This window comes from Kogia breviceps, chromosome 8 (genome assembly GCF_026419965.1).
Source record: "Kogia breviceps isolate mKogBre1 chromosome 8, mKogBre1 haplotype 1, whole genome shotgun sequence".
Taxonomy (NCBI): Eukaryota; Metazoa; Chordata; class Mammalia; order Artiodactyla; family Physeteridae; genus Kogia; species Kogia breviceps.
The window spans coordinates 73,979,666-73,998,084 of record NC_081317.1 but is presented as its reverse complement, the minus strand read 5'-3'; the positions used below and the strand labels follow the sequence as shown (position 1 = coordinate 73,998,084).

The 18,419-nt window shown below is 42.0% G+C and overlaps 1 protein-coding gene across 2 annotated transcripts in view; it reads left to right on the top strand.

Moving 5' to 3' along the window:
* The window catches only part of KLF9 (KLF transcription factor 9), a 29,373-nt gene extending 11,185 nt beyond the window's left edge, over positions 1-18,188 (top strand). The window contains exons 2-5 of one of the 2 annotated variants that reach the window (XR_010841599.1): positions 11,464-12,350; positions 15,034-15,110; positions 15,464-15,551; positions 17,878-18,188. Coding sequence is in view for 1 of the 2 variants with exons in the window: in XM_059072743.2 (XP_058928726.1) it covers positions 11,464-11,693 (230 nt within the window). In the remaining variant the exon portion in view is untranslated. Of the gene's footprint in view, positions 1-11,463; positions 14,878-15,033; positions 15,111-15,463; positions 15,552-17,877 lie in introns of those variants that run through there. The other variant, XM_059072743.2, reaches the window with a different exon arrangement.
* Positions 18,189-18,419: the final 231 nt, after the last annotated feature.

Below are 18,419 nucleotides of genomic sequence, written 5' to 3'. Positions count from 1 at the left end.
TAGAACTACAGGCAGGATATTCCCAGAAGCAGAGTTTGACAAAATGAGAGACAGATTAGTATGACAACAATTTTTCTCGTTTTTCTCCCTTTTGAAGAGAAAGAGCTCTGAACTCTCTCTGGAGTTCAACCTATAAGCTATAAGATAGCTGTATACTAAATAGTCTTTGTAGAAGATGGATTATTTCAACACGTACTTCTTATGGCCAGGCTCAGCCCCATAGGCCCTGCTCAGTGGATGTTCTAGAAGCCGGTACCCAAAACCTCACATGCAACACGTGTAGTGGCGGCAGTGTGATCAGCGGCACCGTTCACTTGGTCTTAATTCCAGTCGTCTGACTATTTTTTTTTTTTTTTTTTTTTTTTTGCGGTATGCGGGCCTCTCACTGTTGTGGCCTCTCCCGTTGCGGAGCACAGGCTCCGGACGCACAGGCCTAGTGGCCATGGCTCACGGGCTTAGTTGCTCCGCGGCATGTGGGATCTTCCCGGACCGGGGCACGAACCCGTGTCCCCTGTATCGGCAGGCGGATTCTCAACCACTGCGCCACCAGGGAAGCCCCGTCTGACTATTTTAATGCCCAGAGAAATGAATTGTGTTTACATGAACATTTGTCACCCTGTGTGCTAGCTAATAGAGAGAGGCCTTGTCTTTACAAAGATGAGCTGTTTATGTGGTGGTTCCTAATGGGATTCAGAAATCTATTCGGCGTATGTAATGCCCAACAAAAACACCGCAATAAATCGTAAGAGGCAAAACATAGATCTTAAAAATAACTTAAAAAAATATAAAAATGACTTAAATCCCTATGCTGTCATAATTCTGCAGTGGTTTTGTACCATTGCTGTTTTAATGAAAATAAGCAGAATGACAGCCAAACAGCTGCTTTCCCCCTTGGGTGTTGCAATTCATACCCACGGCCAGCCACAGGATGCTTTTCTGCTGAGCATTACCCACCGAAGCGGGGGTTCCCAGTGTGAAAGAGACACAGTCTGCACCTCTGACCTGAGTCATTTTTTCTCAGTGCCCTGCTTGCTCCCAAACTTCAAAGCACTGTCCAGGAACGCCTGCCCCAGGAGGGCTGAGGGAGTCAGGCAGGGGCTGTTTGGTAAGAGCTGGACAGCTCAACCCTGCCGTTCTTTGTGGTCTTTGGTGACAAACACCAGACTGTATGAATTAGTGGCTCACTCTGTAAAAGCTGGAAAAATGATGTGATGATGGCGCATGTGGCATGTGTGAGTAGGATCTGTGGTCATCGCAGCCGTACTCTCGTGCCAGCAGTGTACAGAGGTTGAGCCCAGAGAGAAACAGCTGGAAACCTGATGCTGGAGCAGCATCACTAGTCACTCTGGGTCACTGCGAGTGCCGTGACCTGGGTGGCAGGTAGAGGAAGTCACGAACCAGACAACAGCCTCCTGCGTTTTCCTGGTTTGCTCATTGTCTTTTCTGAGCCAAAGAGAACTGAGTTCGCTTGAGCCCCCCTGCCCTCCCCACCATTTCTGCTGTTGGTGGACTAACTTTATCTTGGCAATTTGGGGTCTCTCAGTCTCTTTTGTGTGAAGTTTTCTTCTCTTTTGGGTACATAGTCACAAAATCAGAGTTCTCTCTGTCTCTCCTTTTGCCTTTCTTTCTCCTGGGAGTGATCTACTTGGTAGGCAAGAGCCTCATCTCTTCTTTCGGCATCATGGAAGGGCTGTCCATGTTGCGTGCCGTCCTTTGACCTTGCTGGTCTCCCCCAGGGTATCATATACCAGCTTGGGTCCTGGTCCTCACATGCAACATTAGGAGAGGTGGAAACTTAGGCAAACACTTGAGACCCTTTTCTCAGCATGGCTACCCAACTCCTCAGGTGCCCGGTGTGTGTGGCAACTTCCCTAGAGAGGCTCAGACAGGCTCCAGGCATGCCGTGGGTCAGGCAGCAGTGGTCGCGCCTCTGGGACTGCCCAAGACTGTTTCTAATAGGAGAGTCCAGAACGCTTGCACTTCTCAGACCTCTGCATCTGTTCCCTAAACACAGCTCCTCCAATTTCTCTCGCTGTAGCTCAGGTCTTGCAACGAAGCTCTGGCAAAGTAAGAGAATTTGAGGATTTCAGGGTCTGCTTTACATTTTTAAAACTCTATTTTGGGGCTTCCCTGGTGGCGCAGTGGTTGAGAGTCCGCCTGCCGATGCAGGGGACATGGGTTCGTGCCTCGGTCTGGGAAGATCCCACATGCCGCGGAGCAGCTGGGCCCGTGAGCCATGGCCGCTGAGCCTGCACGTCCGGAGGCTGTGCTGCGCAACGGGAGAGGCCACAACAGTGAGAGGCCCACGTACCGCAAAAAAAAAAAAAAAAAACCCTCTATTTTGAAACCTCAAGCTTAGCAGCAACTTACTTGTTTTAAACTGTCTCGCAATGCATCTGGAAAGGAGGGCCTGGGAGTAAGAGGATTAGAAAAACACGGAAAAAGGCTGTCTCTACATTTAGTTAAGGCCTGTGTTCTGCTTTCACCTCTAATCTTGTTCTGTGCTCAGAACTGAAGCTAGAATTTGAAAACTGGTTCTGAGGATGTCCTTGGGTGAGTCATTGGCTCCCTGAGTCAGCTTCATCTGAAACAGGATGGGTTTGAATTAGGTGGTCATAAAAATAACCCAGAATGCAAAGATTCAAAGAATCTACGTTCTCAGCATAGCTTTGCCATCAAGCTTACGTATCCTGTTCAATGTTTAGTGCCTAGTAGGTTATTTATTTACTATTTCTCTTTTCCGCAAAGAACTGGGCAGAGGCAGTACAGGCTGGGGCGGGAGGAAGAATGCAGTCGTGGGAATTGGCTAATCTGGGCCTGGACCTAGCTGTGTGGACGTGAGGAGGTCACCTCACCACCTCTCTGCCATGTCAGAGTTGCTGAGCTGGGGGCCAGGTAATGGAGACATCAAAGCATCATGATATATCTCTTGCTGGGTTGAGAACCTAAAGGGTCAAGACTCTATTGTCTGTCATCTTCATTTTTGAGGTCCTGGCACATGTGCCATCTCACAGATCAGTTGAGGTTGGGAATGTGCAAGCAATATTCGGACAGGCTTGCTTCCAAATAGCTAGGCACCAGCTTCCAGTGAGGAAGTACTGCGTGACAGATGTTACAGACACCCACTTCCCAGTTCAGAACCTCAAGTATGGAGACAGGCTGCTTTCCACAGATAAACACAGGGACCAGGAAGTAAAATCTCACATCCAAGCTCTATAGTAACTCTGTTGTGTCAACAAATGAAATGTAAAGGGAAACCAAATCACAAGAAGGATTCAGAGAGAGAGGCCAGGAGCAAACCATAATGTGATGGGATGGCATTCAGGCAGGATTCTTCTAAAGCTATCAAGAATTTTTATCTTTTTAGGACATCTACCTGTGTAGGTAGTAGCAACATTTCTGGTGAACAGGAGGCTTTAAATTTCTTGATTTTTGAGTTTGATATTAATTGGAATGATTTATGCAGGGAAACGTAGAATTGGCTGTACCCAGACGATGCAAATGTATGGCTGCTTCTGCACTTGGGTGTGGAAATGAAAAACAGTAAAGCAAAGCTCACATTTTGTACCTGCAAGTTAGCATTGCTTCCCCATGGGGAATGAGGGCCGATGATAATGGACAATGGGGTGTCAATGGCTTCGGGTTGCGGCAGTCGTGTGGGCTGGTGCTCCGCCAGGAACACTGCACTGGGCTCTGGGCTTTGTGTGTCTGAGCCTCTTTCTCCCCCAGCTTCCTAAGGAGCCTGCTCCTTGGTGGGGCAGCCCTGCCATCACTGCCTGTGTCACTTGGTATCTGAAGGGAGATTCCTGTCTCTTCTCACGGGCCATTTTCCTTTCACATATGGAAAAAGGAGAGGAGGAGGTGGGGGAGGAGTGAGAAAACACATGTAGTTTACTCTGAAAGTTTCTCACTTTCTAACAATTTGAGAAGGAAGCAGAAGAATTCTTTGCCTTTCTTTGGTCTTGGACACTGGAGTCTATTTCTCGTTAGAGTGTAAACCACCCCTACCCCTCAAATGGAATAGGATCTTGATCAACCCATTGGTGGAAAAATTTGAACTCATATCCATCAAAACAATTGTTACCTTTGTTTTGTGTAAGACTTTTCTGACTTCTCATTATAAAAGAAATTTGTACGTGCTTAAAAAAATCAGAAAACATAGGGGAAAATTACAAAAAGAAGTAGAGGTTATCCCCTCATCTGTAGATAACTATTGTTCATATTTTGCATATATTCTTCCAGGATTTTTCCTCTACTTAGATGTTCACACACATACACAGCAGATCATGCATTGCTCTTTTCACTTAGCCGTGTATTGCTAACACCTTCTGTATAGAATAATCTAGTACCTTTTTAACAGACACATATTATTCCACTGTATGGAACACTAAAGTATTAAACCAGTTCTTTATTGTTAGACATTTAGGTTGTTACCAAGCTTTACCTTTTATAAACAATGCTGGTATCCTTGTATATTTTTGTGTTCCTCCCTAATTGTTACCACAAATAATTCCTGGACAAATGTATTGCCAGGTGGTCCTGGAACAATTATAATTTCCACCCATGCCTATTTCCTCATGCCACCATCAATGATAGGGATATAAACATACTTTTTAACACTTTTACCAGCCTGATGTGTATTTCATTGGTGTCTTGATTGGCATGTTTTGATTACTTATGAGATTGACTATATTTTCATATATTTATTAATTGGATATTAGTATTTCTTATTTTATAGATTACTTGTTTGCATCCTTGACCAATTTTATTAAGTTGGGCTACTCATTTTGATTTGCTAGTGTCCTTTCTGTACCACAGATTTTAACCTTTTGTCATAGGCTGCAATTTCCTTTATTCGTTCACTGTTTTGGTTCTTAAATTTTTTTACTTTGTGTGTGTGTGTATGTGTGTGTGTGTGTGTGTGTGTTTGTGTGTGTGTTTGTGTGTGTATGTATCTTACCATGCAGAAGTTTAACATTTTTAAGTATTTTAAAACTATCCTTCAAATAGGATACTGCCTTTGATTTCATGTTTAGGAAGTCTCTCCCTATTCCAGGATTCTAAAAATATTCACCTATATTTTGTTTTACCTTTATGGTTTTATTTTTTACATTTACGTGTCCAGTAAATGTAAAAAATTCCATTTGGAATTTAAGTGTAAGGTATAAGGGTAGGGATCCAGATTTAATTTTTTTTTTTTTTTTACCAGATATCTATGCCATTTTTTGAATTAAACATTCTTTTCTTCACTGATTTGAAATGCCCATCCCTATAGTCTTGGGTTTATCTTCAAACTTGACTCTGCTCCACTTATTTGTCTTTTCCTATGCTGGTATCACACTATCTTAATTTTTGCAGCTTTAGTCATACATTTTAATAACTGGTATTGCAAGTGCTCATTTATTATTGTTCTATTCCAAAATTTTCTTGGCAAGTTGAGCGTTATTTATTCTTCCCAATGCACTTTAAAATAATTTTGTCAAGTTCAAGAAAAAAGAATTTCTATGGTGTGTGTTAATTTCATAGATGAATTTGTACAGAACTGCCATATTCAGAACATTGGGTCTTACCATCCAAGAACATGGGAAATGTCCCATTTATTCATTTCCTTTCATATCATAGTTTTATGATTTTCTTCATGCAGGTCCTGAACGTTATTGGTAGGCTTATCCTGACTGACTGTGGTTGGCATATAAGAAAACCATTGCTCTTTTGTATATTTACACCTATGAATGCATTTTTTTTCTTCAATTTTTTTTACTGAAGTATAGGTGATTTACAGCGCTGTGCCAATCTCTGCTCTGCATTTTTAATTTTTGTTATCTTAGACTTTCCAAATAGAAAGTTGTATCAGTTGCAAGTAATTCTTATTTTGCCTGCTCCTTCCCACAATTTACTTCTTAATTTGTTATCTAATTGCACTCACTCGCATTTCCTGAACAACATTAAATAGCTATAATGATTGGGGCAGGAGTCCATTCCTGCCTTGAACTTGACTTCCGTGGGAATGCTGCCTTCATTTTACTATTGACCCTGCTGGGGAAAGGTTTGACTCTATATTTTCTATCCTGTTAAGGAACTATTTCGTTTTCCTGAAAGCTTTTATTAGGGATGGATGTTGAATTTTATCAGATATTGTTCTGCATTTATGAAGGCAAGATGTGAGTGTGGGTGGGGGTGAATTTAACCTATTAAATGACGTGTAATATGATTATGATTTTCCAATATCAAATTATCCTTTTATCTCTGGAATCCTAGTTGCTTTTTTGTAATTAAGAAAAACACTAATTTTCCTCAAGAAACAGCCTCGATTTTGTACATCTGTGCAAAGCTATGATTATTAATTGACATTTTTAGAGTTCTATTTTGAAAAGGAGGCCCAATTCCCTTAGATTTGTTTTACTAGATTGGGTTACTTTTGCCCAAAGCAGTGGAAACTTCAGAGTTGGTATTTTTAACCCTCTTAAACCCAATTAAGTTTAGCCCATTTTGGGCTGTTCCGTGGAATTGTGGGAGGGGGAGAGAGAGAATCAGAGGGGGGAGGGGGAGGGTCAAGACCCTAGGCCAGGACTGCAATGGCTGTCCATCTGAGCTCTGGGGAGCTTGGACAGGGCTGGATATATCCAGTTAGCAGTCCCCGTACTTGTCCTCATCCTCCCTCTATATGGAAAACTCACCACTGTTCATTTCACGACTTTACCAAAAAGAATAAGCTTCACTTGACATCATCAACTAATCACTGGGTAGGGTGGAGGCTCCTTAAAAGCAATGAGCCATCAAGTTAGCGAGTGCATAGCCAGAAGGCCCCCCTCCACTTCTCTTGAACCCACCGGAGACCCAGGAGAGTTCTGGAGGCCTGACCTGTCTCTGCAAAGAAAGCCTTTTACACGTTTGATGCAGTGTTCAGTAGCCGTTTTGATCCAGTATGTTTTATACTCAGAGCTGAGTCTGTCAGTGAGAGGCCCTGAGCTTGTTGCTGAAGGGGAAGGGAAGTGGTATATAAATAATGAGAATGCACAGAAACTTGTGCTGTTACCAGCTCCTGCTCCAGTAAAGCAGACTTTATTGTCACTGCCTCTGGGTGTGTTTTCCTGTGAAGGCCAGAAATAAAGCACGAGTACATGTCTGTTCTTTTTTATTTATTTTTTTCCCCCAGGAGGATGGTAACTCTCTCATTAATATGAAAGACAAGTTTAAGTATTCTTTAATTGATAGTTGCTTTACCATATAATTTGTTCTGTATAAAAAAGGTTAACCATTCTTTTGGGGGCCTTAGCCTTGAGCTAAAGGAAGGGCCTGACTTGATTTACCCCCCCCCCGGCTGCAGGATGAAGGGCAAATCCCAGCCCTTCTAAGCCCTCTCTTTTCCTCTCTGCACATCACCTCTGGTCCCATTCAGCCTTAAAATCTCTTCCCTCTCTACATAAGATTTCCCTATTCCATACTTTCTTAGATTCAAAACATGTATCTTTTTCTAGATGCCTTAATATGTGTCTATGATTAACTAACATGTGGAAATGCATCCTATAGTAGGTTGTATGCAAACTCTCCACTGGGTTAAAGAGGTGGATGATTTCAAAGGGCTGCAAATTGCAAATCCCCAAGAAGAATCCAGGTCCCCCGAACACACACTGCTTGGCTGGCACAGTGTTACATCAAGTGTTGAATTAGAGTGCCTTTATGTGTGGAAAGCACTCCCCAGTTGGCCCCAGATTCCTCTACAATCCATGGTCTAATATACTTGGCATTTCACCCATTTTTATTATGTGTCTGGCTCCTGAAGACATTTGGATTTCAAATTCTGGTGTACACTAGATAGAAATTCAGGCCTGCAGATTCAGATCAGGGGTCATCCAACTTTCTATAAAGGACCAGATAGTAAATATTCTAGGTTTTGTGGTCCATACGATCCCTTATCACTACTCAACACTGCTGTCATAGTGAAAAAGCAGCCATAGGTAATACATAAACAATGAGTATGATTGTGTTCCAATGCAACTCTGTATGCAGACATGAAAACCTGAATTTCATATAACTTTCTCCCGCCACAAAATATTACTGTTCGGTTTTTTTCAACCATTTGGTAAAAACTAAGTATAGGAATGGTGTTTATTCCAGCAGGTCAGATTTGACCTATGGTCCATAATTTGCTAACCCCTGATTTAGATCATTGACCAAAAGCTCCTAATGCTTTTCCAAAGGATCTGAGAAAAATCAAAATGATCCTAGAGCTTTTAGACGAACAACTCACTTCCAAGTAGATCTATTTTTAAACGCTTGGAAACTGTAAGCTTGAATTATACACGTTATATGAATCTAACAAAGGCTACTGTTGGCTCTTATTTGCTGTGGGTTCTGTGGGTGGCCCTGTCGTCTCTGAAGCACTCAGGGAAAAGGATGCTAGGTCAATGGCAGCACCTGGATTAGAAGCAACGAGAACACTCACATGACAACTGTGAGGGGCAGTGAGGAGAGTGTAGCATAAGCTAGACCGAAAGTGAATCCAACGGGAATGGACGCCAATTACACACACTTGAAATCTTTGTAAATCATAAGCATAAATGCTTACTAGATCTCCAGTACATGCAGCTGATTCAGGCTTCATGACGATTTTCCGCTGACTATCACTTCCATCTTGTGAAAACAAGGGCGCCTTATTTCTTTTCCAGTCTTAGCACACGGTGGAGTGGTCTTCTGACCCATTTTTCCCACAAAGGACACAGATCCGTTCAAATAAATTAATCTCCCCTCATGACTCGCTTGAAAGAAACATGTGCCAGTGAATAACTAAACCACGTTACCACTCCTTCAAGGAAACCACCTCTGATGGGTGTCTGTCCTAACAAGTGTTGAGAAAACACAGAACTTCTCCTTGTCATTTGCTTTCCTCCCCACCGAATCATCAAGCAGTGGAGAGAGGACTTCAGGAAAGGGACAACAGACAGGGGCTTTTGGTCTGTTTTTTTTTTTTTTTTTTTTTTTTACAACTTATCACGCTATGAATTCTAACTATTTATTATATTTTTTAACAGAACATGTTTAAAGAACACTTCTCCCATAGATTCTTCATTTGGGTTAGTGAGGACTTGGCTGCAGTCTGATTCAGAAATAGCCCGGAAATATTCCTGTGATCTGGGAACTTCTGAGCAGGATTTGGTCACCTGTGTGACCTGGAGCATAAGCAGACTCAGCGCGCGCACACGCACAGAGTTGAGGCGTTTACTAAACGCTCGACGGCACAAGTAGCATGGAGGTCAGACGGGACGTTGTCCTTGCCCAGGGAAGCTCAACCTTGTTGGGTTATGATAACCTGCCTTTCGCCTTTTGCTCAAAAGTTCTGCTGAACTGGGTAAAAACGCTTTTTAATCCAACGGAAGTTGCAAAAGTGTAGTTTTCAACTCCACGTCATTGGATTTTTCAGAGGGTTCCGTCTGAAGCTCTCCCCACCCCGCCACCTCTTTGGCCCTGCTGGAGGCTCTGAGCATCCTCGTGCATCATCTACCTTGGGTAGGGCTCGGGATTCACTGGCTTGCTATTGCCTTTTGCTGCTGTGGCTTTTCAGCTTAGAGCTCAGTGAGGAAATAGTTATACTTAGACTTGTGTATAGTGAATCTGTTTATACAAATTTGTCTTTCCCACATCAGGTTTCCCATAAGAACAGGTAGGTTGTACATGGCGTGATGGCCATATTTCTGCTTAGACAACAGCAAATAAGACCTTAGTCACGAAGGTGATAGAGGTATTTTGTTGCTATTATCTTTATTTTCACATCTCTGGCACAGGTTAGGAGAAGCTGGAGGAAAAGAATCATTTTTGGATGACTCAGATGCACCACGCTGGGCAGCTCCCAGCCCTTTGAGCCTCCCTCTGGGTTCCAGGAAGGTGGGGACAGGAGTGAGAAAAGATTCACTGCTCACACCTACCTAAGGAGTGTCTGGAGAGTTCTGTGGAAACCAGAGTCTGTGCCCTGAGTCTATGCAGCAGCTGCTTTGGGCTGTGCTTGGAAAGGTGTGAGGAGTAGGCAGGCAGGTGCTCAGAGCTGGGGGGTGGTGACAGTCACTCACCAGAAGAGCAAGCAAGACTCTGATCTTAAGCAGCTCTTTCTGCCTTTCTGCTTGTGTGTGTCCTGCCCAACAAACATGGACACAGACTCTCCCCTGCCAATCCAGGGGTCAGGAGGCCCCCCTGTGCTGGCCTGATCATGTCTGGAGGGCGGGGCTTAGCTGCGTTTTAAGTGGGACAGGGAGACAATAGCGTGAATCTGAGGAGAGCACCCGTAATGGGAGGGAGGTGGAAACCCTGACAAGTGTCAAGCCTCATCTGTAAAATGGGCCGCCTCCGTGGGGTGTCCTGTAAGAAGTCAGTGAGATAAAGCATGTGAAACCCTTAGTGCTGTGCCTGTGCTTACGTTATTATTTTAGAATAATGTGAGTTCTTCTTTTATGAGAAATGTGGAAGAAACTGAGATTGTTTCAACTAGACCAGAAAAGATTAGAGAATGGCCCGATAGCAGTCTTCAGATAGTTAAGGGATTATTATGTGGCAGAGGGAAAAAACTAATTTTTAGTGTTAAAGACAATATAACTTAAAATATGGCCTTCGCAGGAAGGCAGGTTTCACATCAATAAGAGTGTAAACACTCTTATTTTGGGGTGCTCAGAAACAAGCAGGCTTCCTTGGCAGATAAGGGGCTCTGTCACCGGAATTGCTCAGGCAGAGGCTGGGTGGCCAAACATTCAGGACCTTAAGGGGAGATGCCTGCCTCTGGTGGGAGGTCGGTTGGATTAGCTGCCCCAGTTCTCTTCCATCTGTACGATGCCAGGGAATTTAGCAAAGGGCTAAGGTTTTTGACTCCTCGGAGAGAACTCGTGAAACCAGCAGCCGCGTAGACAAAAACTGGAAAATATGGTTTCCAAGACTCTTGGGGATCCATTGGGTACAAATAGCAAGCTCATTTACCTGGAGAAGATGATTCTCAGCAATTTCTTCATGGTATTACTTTGTTAGGGCTGCCATGACAAAGTACCACAGACTGGGTGGCTTAAACAACAGAAATTTATTTCTCACCGTTTGGGAGGCTGGGAGTCCAAGATTAAGATGTTGGCAGAGTCCGTTTCTCCTGAGGCCCGTCTCCCTGGCTTGTAGCTGGCCATCTTCTCCCAGCATCTTCACACAGCCTTTCCTCTGCGAGTCTGTGGCCTAATCTCTTCTTATGAAGACACCAGTCATTAGATTACATGACCTCATGTAACCTTAATCGCTTCTTTAAAGACCCTATCTCCAAATACAGCCACATTCTGAGGTACTGGGGGTTAGGACTTCAGCCTATGAATGGGGGGCACGCAGTTCAGCCCAGAGCACAAAGGAGTTATTTTCTGAGTCATGGGGATGTTTGACCAGGACCAGCCTGGAGAATTTCGGCTACACGTTCTTTAACCTGGGTCCCTGATTCTCTTCTCTTAGGTGAACGGCCCTTTCCCTGCACGTGGCCAGACTGCCTTAAAAAGTTTTCTCGCTCCGACGAGCTGACCCGCCACTACCGGACCCACACCGGGGAGAAGCAGTTCCGCTGTCCGCTGTGTGAGAAGCGCTTCATGAGGAGCGACCACCTGACCAAGCACGCCCGGCGGCACACGGAGTTCCACCCCAGCATGATCAAGCGATCCAAAAAGGCGCTGGCCAACCCTTTGTGAGGTGCTGCCCACCCGAGCCAGGGAGGGATGGACCCGGAAGGACGAACTACTCCCGGCGAACAGACAGGTGGGAACCACGGCCCAGAAGAGGCGCGCTGCCAGCACAGGAAGTCGCTGTTCTTTGGTCACTAGTCTAATTTTCCTCTCCCTGCGTTGTTTTTAAAAAGCACATTGTAGCCTAAGATCAAAGTCAGCACTTGGTCCCCCTTGCAGAGGCAACTCTGAAACGTCTCTGACTGTTGGAGGGAAAACAAATGCTTTTTTTTTTTTTTTTTTTTTTCCTCTCCTTAATTTTCTTTTGGGGGGGGGGTGGAGGGGTGGCAGGTGTGGGGAGGGGGGTTAAAGCCAAGACTGGGGTAGAATTTTAAAGATTCAACACTGGTGTACATATGTCTGACTGGGTGAGTTGACTTGTAGCATCACGCAGTGATCCTGGACCCTTTCTGCTTGCTGTCTCTCAGAATTGTTTTCCTACCTTTTAATGTAATGACGAGTGTGCTTCAGTTTCTTTAGTAAAACCACTCTCTTGAATCACGTTACCTTTTGAGATACGAAACGCCATAGCACAGCTGTCTTTATGCAAGCAAGAGCACATCTACTCCAGCATGATCTGTCATCTAAAGACTTGAAAACAAAAAAGTGACTTATAGCCAATGGGTAAGCAGTATGAATTTATACTAATCAAGACACACCTTTGAAAGGTTACTGTAAGTACAGAACTTTCAAACCTTGCTTTGTATGAATTGTACTTTTTGAACATAAGCTGCACTTTTATTTTCTAACGCAGAGGATGAATAAGTTAAATACATGCTTTAAGGATAGAAGCAGACATTCTGTTTGGAACCACATTATAATCTGCTTATTTTACAGTATACACGTTTCCCTATGAAATCATGGCAGAGATGTGAGGGCAGAATATATACAACAGATGCTGAAGGAGAAGGAGGGTAGTATATATATTTTTTAATTTAAAAAAGAACAAACAATTTTAACTCTATTAACTTTTCCAAAATTTCCGATCCTTTTAATTAACCTCTTCTTATTGTACCATAATGCCACAAAGGGCGAGGGCTTTGACTCTGTTGGGTTTTATTTGAATGGGTGCATAACAGTGACTAGCTCTGGAAATGTTTATTCTTTGGGGAAAAGGTTTGTCGGTTACCTTCCCATGTTCCTACAGAACCCCCACTAACAGGTGCAAGAGTTACGTAAAAGGAAAAGGGAGCTGAAATGTGAAAAGAAAAATAACATACCCCTATAAGTAGTGAGCGCTAAGGGAATATACCACGATGATTTCAGAGGAGACTGTGCAAAATCATCCCTTTTGGAGAAGGAAGGCACATGGAACATATAGGAATGAAAACACAACACTGTATCTTTTGTATCAGTAGCCTCACCACTATAAGATCTCGTATCCAGGGGTCTAAAATGGCCTCGACCACTATATGGATGATATGCCATTTACCTGAAAACTTAATTTTGGCCTTTACGTGGTCAGAAAAATGAACCTAGTTTTCATCGTTGAGAAGAAACCTCAAATAGGGGAGTCAGTAGTGATCGTGGGGGAAATGTTTACATATTCTTCTTTTTCATCAGAAACAACGTTTTCTGACAATTTTATCTGATATTTAAAACAGGGAGTTATGGTGCACTCTAGTTTATACGTGTGCTATGAGATGTGTTGTGTAAACCTGGGGTGAATTCATCATTTCACCTGACACATGCTTGTTTCCAGTTCAGAACCAGTGTGGGCTCCTGCAGCAGGCATGGGTCACAGCTGACTCCAACTTCCAATACAGTAGCCATCACTAGCACGGTGTTTTTCTTTTGTTTGTTTAACCAGCGTAGTTGTATTAGTAGTTCTGTAAAGAGAACTGCTTTTAACATTAGGGACTGGGAGCAGTCCATGGGATAAAAAGAAAAGTGTTTTCTCACGGGAAAACATGTCAGGAAAAATAAAGAACACTTTCTACCTCTGTTTCAGATTTTTGAAACGCTTATTTTAAACCAAATTTTAATTTCTGTGTCCAAAATAAGTTTTAAGGACATCTGTTCTTCCATACGAAATAGGTTAGGCTGCCTGTTTCTTACTGAACTCATGGAATGGTTCTGCTTGTGATCCTCTGCATGCTGCCTTTTAGTGAGTGAGGAGTTTGGCGTTGCCTAGCAACCCACTAACTTGTACAAACTCATCTTTCCCTCACAGAATGAAATGAAGGAAAACCAAGCAAAGTCAGTGAAAGACAATCTTTGTAGTTTCAGAAGTAGATCTACATGTGGCTTTTGTCCAGCACTTAGATGGATGTAAATGCAGCAACTCGTTTTAAAAACAAATGCACAATTTACTTCCCAAAAAAAGTTGCTACTTGCCTTTTCAAGTCGTTGAAGAACACACATTTGATATTCTCTTATATGTTATAGTAACATAACGTATAAACTCAAGGCTTTTTATTCCTTGTGATAAATCCTGTTTTAAAATGTCACAAAACAGGAACCAGCATTCTAATTAGATGTACTCTATCAAGATATGGTTCAAATAGGACTACTAGAGTTCGTTGAACACTAAAACTATGAAACAATTACTTTTTATATTAAAAAGACCATGGATTTAACTTAAAAAAATCCAAATGGAGGATAGTAATTTTTGTTTACTTTTTTAACCAAACTGAATTTTTTGAAAGACTATTGCAGGTGTTTCAAAAGAAAGAAAAATTGTTTTATCTAATACTGTAAGTAGCTGTCATATTCTGGAAAATTTAATAGTTTTAGAGTTAAGATAACTCCTCTCCTTGGTTAGGGAAGAAGAAAGCCCTTCACCACTGTGGAACGATGCCGTGGCTTTAAGGTGTAGCCCTACATCATGCTTCTTTTGAGAATTATATTTGGTATAGTTATAATTACAGAAACTGACTCGTTATCAGTTTGCAGGTAGATTAAGCACAGTACTCATCACTCTGGATAGATTGAGATGTTCTTTCACAACAGATGAATGATCTGTAACACTGTAAGATACTGATCTTTACAACTGTTTAATCAGTTTTATTTTTGTACAGTATTAGTGACCTAAGTTATTTTGCTGTCCCGTTTTTGTAAATCAAATGAAATTATAAAAGAGGATTCTGACAGTAGGTATTTTGTACATATGTATATATGTTGTCCAAATAAAAATAATAAATGATAAAGATTGAATTGTTCCAGCCATTATGTGTTGTAAAAGGGGCATGTTTTTGTCATACTGGGGGTTACTTCTTTAACTTGTGATGAGTGCAAAGATGATTTACCCTAGGCCTTTCAACATGTGAGATATTTATGTAGACCTGTGTGTATTTACTATTCACAGACCTCTGAGGAAGTAGATGGAACGGAGGCCACGTGAAATCACTGTATTATACTGGAGGGCAATATTTATATTTTCAGGTAAATCACTTAAAGAGGTTTATAAAGCTCATAACTGTGCTGGTGTGTGCCAGGAACTAGTCAGAGGATATTACCCAGCTTGTTCTCTTGAGATATGATATTGATAAGAACACACAAGTCGAAGTCTCAAAGGCAAAACAATAGACCCATTAAACCAAGTGAAGATGAACACCAAAGTGTGTGTGTGTGTGTGTGTGTGTGTGTGTGTAATTTAGTCTAGAGAATCTAAAACCTATAATTGTAGTATAATCTAGTATAGATATATACTAGCTGGCTAGTGTTTGTTAAGGTTTTATTGTACGCTAGTCACAGTGCCAAGTGTTTAGGAATTTTTTCTCATTTTATCTTTACAGCAGCTCTGTACAGCTCCTTACAGAAGATACCATTGTTATCCACATATTTCAGATGAGGAAATTACTAACTTGCTAAAAGACACATCTAGTAAGTGGTATAGAGCATATTTAAATCTGGATCTGCTGAATCCAACCCTCCATCTGTCCATGCCTGCAGCAGCTTATTTGCATTTGACTCATTTTATTGAGCAACTGTTAGTGCCACACATTGTTGCCACTGAGGACAGGAAGGTGACAAAAACGTACCAGCTCTCTGCATTCAAGGAATTTATGTGTTAGTGGATGGAAACACACAAGCAAGTAAACAAATTATCTGTGTGATTTTGGATGGTGATAAACATTATGATGGAAATAGAGTTGGGTGACTTGAGTGTTGGGGAAACGCTACTTTAGATTGAGTCTCCCTGAGGGGACTTAAACATTTGAGCTGGGACCTGGGTGACACGGAGGAGCCAGGCCCACAGATGTAGAGGGAGTGAGGAGAGCCAGTACGAGGAGTTCGGCAGGACGGTGATCAGGATTTTGGAGGAACTCGAGGAAGGTGGGGTGGCTGGAGTATAAACAAGGAAGATGAGAGGGGATGGGAAGTAGGGGTGGTTGGCACGGGCCACGTCACGGGGCCTGGTATTGCACGTTACAATGCGATGTTTGATTTTGATTCTATGGGCAGGGCCGGGCAGTGTTATGGAAGTTTGCAAGCAGAAGAAGGTTATGATCAGGTATATATTTCAAGAAGCTCTTGCTGGGTGCTGGGTGGAAAATGGATTTTAGAGGGGCAAGAGTGGAAGCAGGGAGACCAGCATTTGTCTGGGCAAGAAATGATGGTTATTTGGACCAGTGGAAGTAGGAAGAAGTGAATAGTTCCAGAAACACCTCCCAGGCGGAATCATTAGACTTGAAGATGTTAGGATGTCAGGGGTGAATGATGAAAAGGTCCCGTCATGACCCTCAGGTTATTATGGCCTGAGCAACAGGTTAGTAAGTTTGATAAGGTGGAGGAGAGGAGAAAGCTGGTGTGAAGGAAAGTCGTGGACTCGTCCGTGGACACGTTGAGGTTGATGTGCCCGTCAGACATCATGTGGACATGTTGAGAGAGCAACGATTGTGTATACTAGTGTAGAGCACAGAAAAGTGGTGTGGACTGGAGATTTGGAAGTCACAGTCATGTCTGATGGTAACTGAAGCCACAGAAATGGGATCATCTGTTGAATGTCACTGGGGTCTGGAGTAAGACTAGTACTGAAATGTGTCCACAGTATTTAGGTATTTGAGGTTATTGGTGGCTTATTAGAACTACATTAGAATAGTGGAAATAGACCTCTGGTTGGGTAGGGGGAAGAGTAACCAGGAGGTGGAAAATCATAAACAGAAAGTATAGTCATTTCTTGCACAATTTGTAGAAAATTCAAACGAAACAAAAACAGCCTTGATCAATACACAGCACAAGATAGGAAAAAGAAAGGAGACACAAGAAAACCAAACAAAATAAGAAGGAAAGTAGAATCCACGTGTCACCTAAATCTCCTTATTTAAAGTTAGATTTTTCAATTTGAATCAAAGTATGAAAGTGTGTGTGTGTGTGTGTGTGTGTGCGTGTGCACATATTTCATTAGAGGCTCACCTAAAATGAAATGACAAGGATTATCTTTATCTGGTAAAGATAAACAAGGCAGAGGCCAACAAAAAATAATTCAGTAGTAGTCATACTGAAAACAGAAAAAAATAGAATTTAATGTAAAAAAAAAAAACTGGATGAAAGGGGATTACTTTATACGGGCACATTCTTTGTTGAAGATGTAACAGGGGCTAGTAACATTCCATCAAAATACATAAAAAGAAAAGTAAAAAAACAAAAAACAGCAGGAGAATTTCATGATAACTACAGTCTTACCCAAAAAAGAGAGGACTTTGGTAATATGCATATTCTTTTCAAATATTCGTGGAATGTGTACAAAAATATGATATAATAAGACTGTAAGTAACATATTAGAGACTACATTTTCTGACCACCAGACAATAAAGTGAACAATTCACAACAAAAGGATATTTTTTTAAATATCAGAAATTAAAATATTGTCCTAATTCTTAGATCGAAGAGAAAATACAAATTATAATCAGCATTCAAGTCAATAAAAATAGAGAAAATTGTATATCCAAGATATACCCAAAAGCTTTACTTAGAAGAAAAATTCAGAGCCTGATATGTTTTTATTATTATCCATGAACAAATAAACCAAGCAATCAATTCAAGAAGCCAGAAATTGAGCAAAATCTGAGAAAAGCATGAGGAGAGAATAAAATTAAAGTGAGATTGACATACAAACCCAAGAAGTGGATCTTTGAAAAGACCAAGAAGGGTTAGTATTGGGATTTCCCTGGTGGCACAGTGGTTAAGAATCTGCCTGCCAATGCAGGGGACACGGGTTTGAGCCCTGGGCCGGGAAGATCCCACATGCCAAGGAGCAACTAAGTCCGTTTGCCACAACTACTGAGGCTGCACTCTAGAGTCCGCAAACCACAACTACTGAACCGACGTGCCACAACTACTGAAGTCTGCGCGCCTAGAGCCCGTGCTCCGCAACAAGAGAGGCCACTGCAATGAGAAGCCCACATACCGCATCAAAGAGTAGCCCCCGCTCGCTGCAACTAGAGAAAGCCCGTGAGCAGCAACAAAGACCCAACACAGCCAAAAATAAATAAATAAATAAATAAAAATTTTTTAAAAGGGTTAGTATCTTTAATAATATATAGCTTCTTACAGGTCACTATGAGAAAACACATATTTAGAAAAATCCAGCAAATGGTATGAATTGACACTTTATTTATTGACAAATAAAAAGTCAATAAACATTTTTAAATGTTCACCATGCTTTCAGTCAAAAACAATATAAAAAAATGAGGTACAGTTGTATTTGCCTATGCATTTAGTGAAGATTTAAAAAATAAAGCACCCATT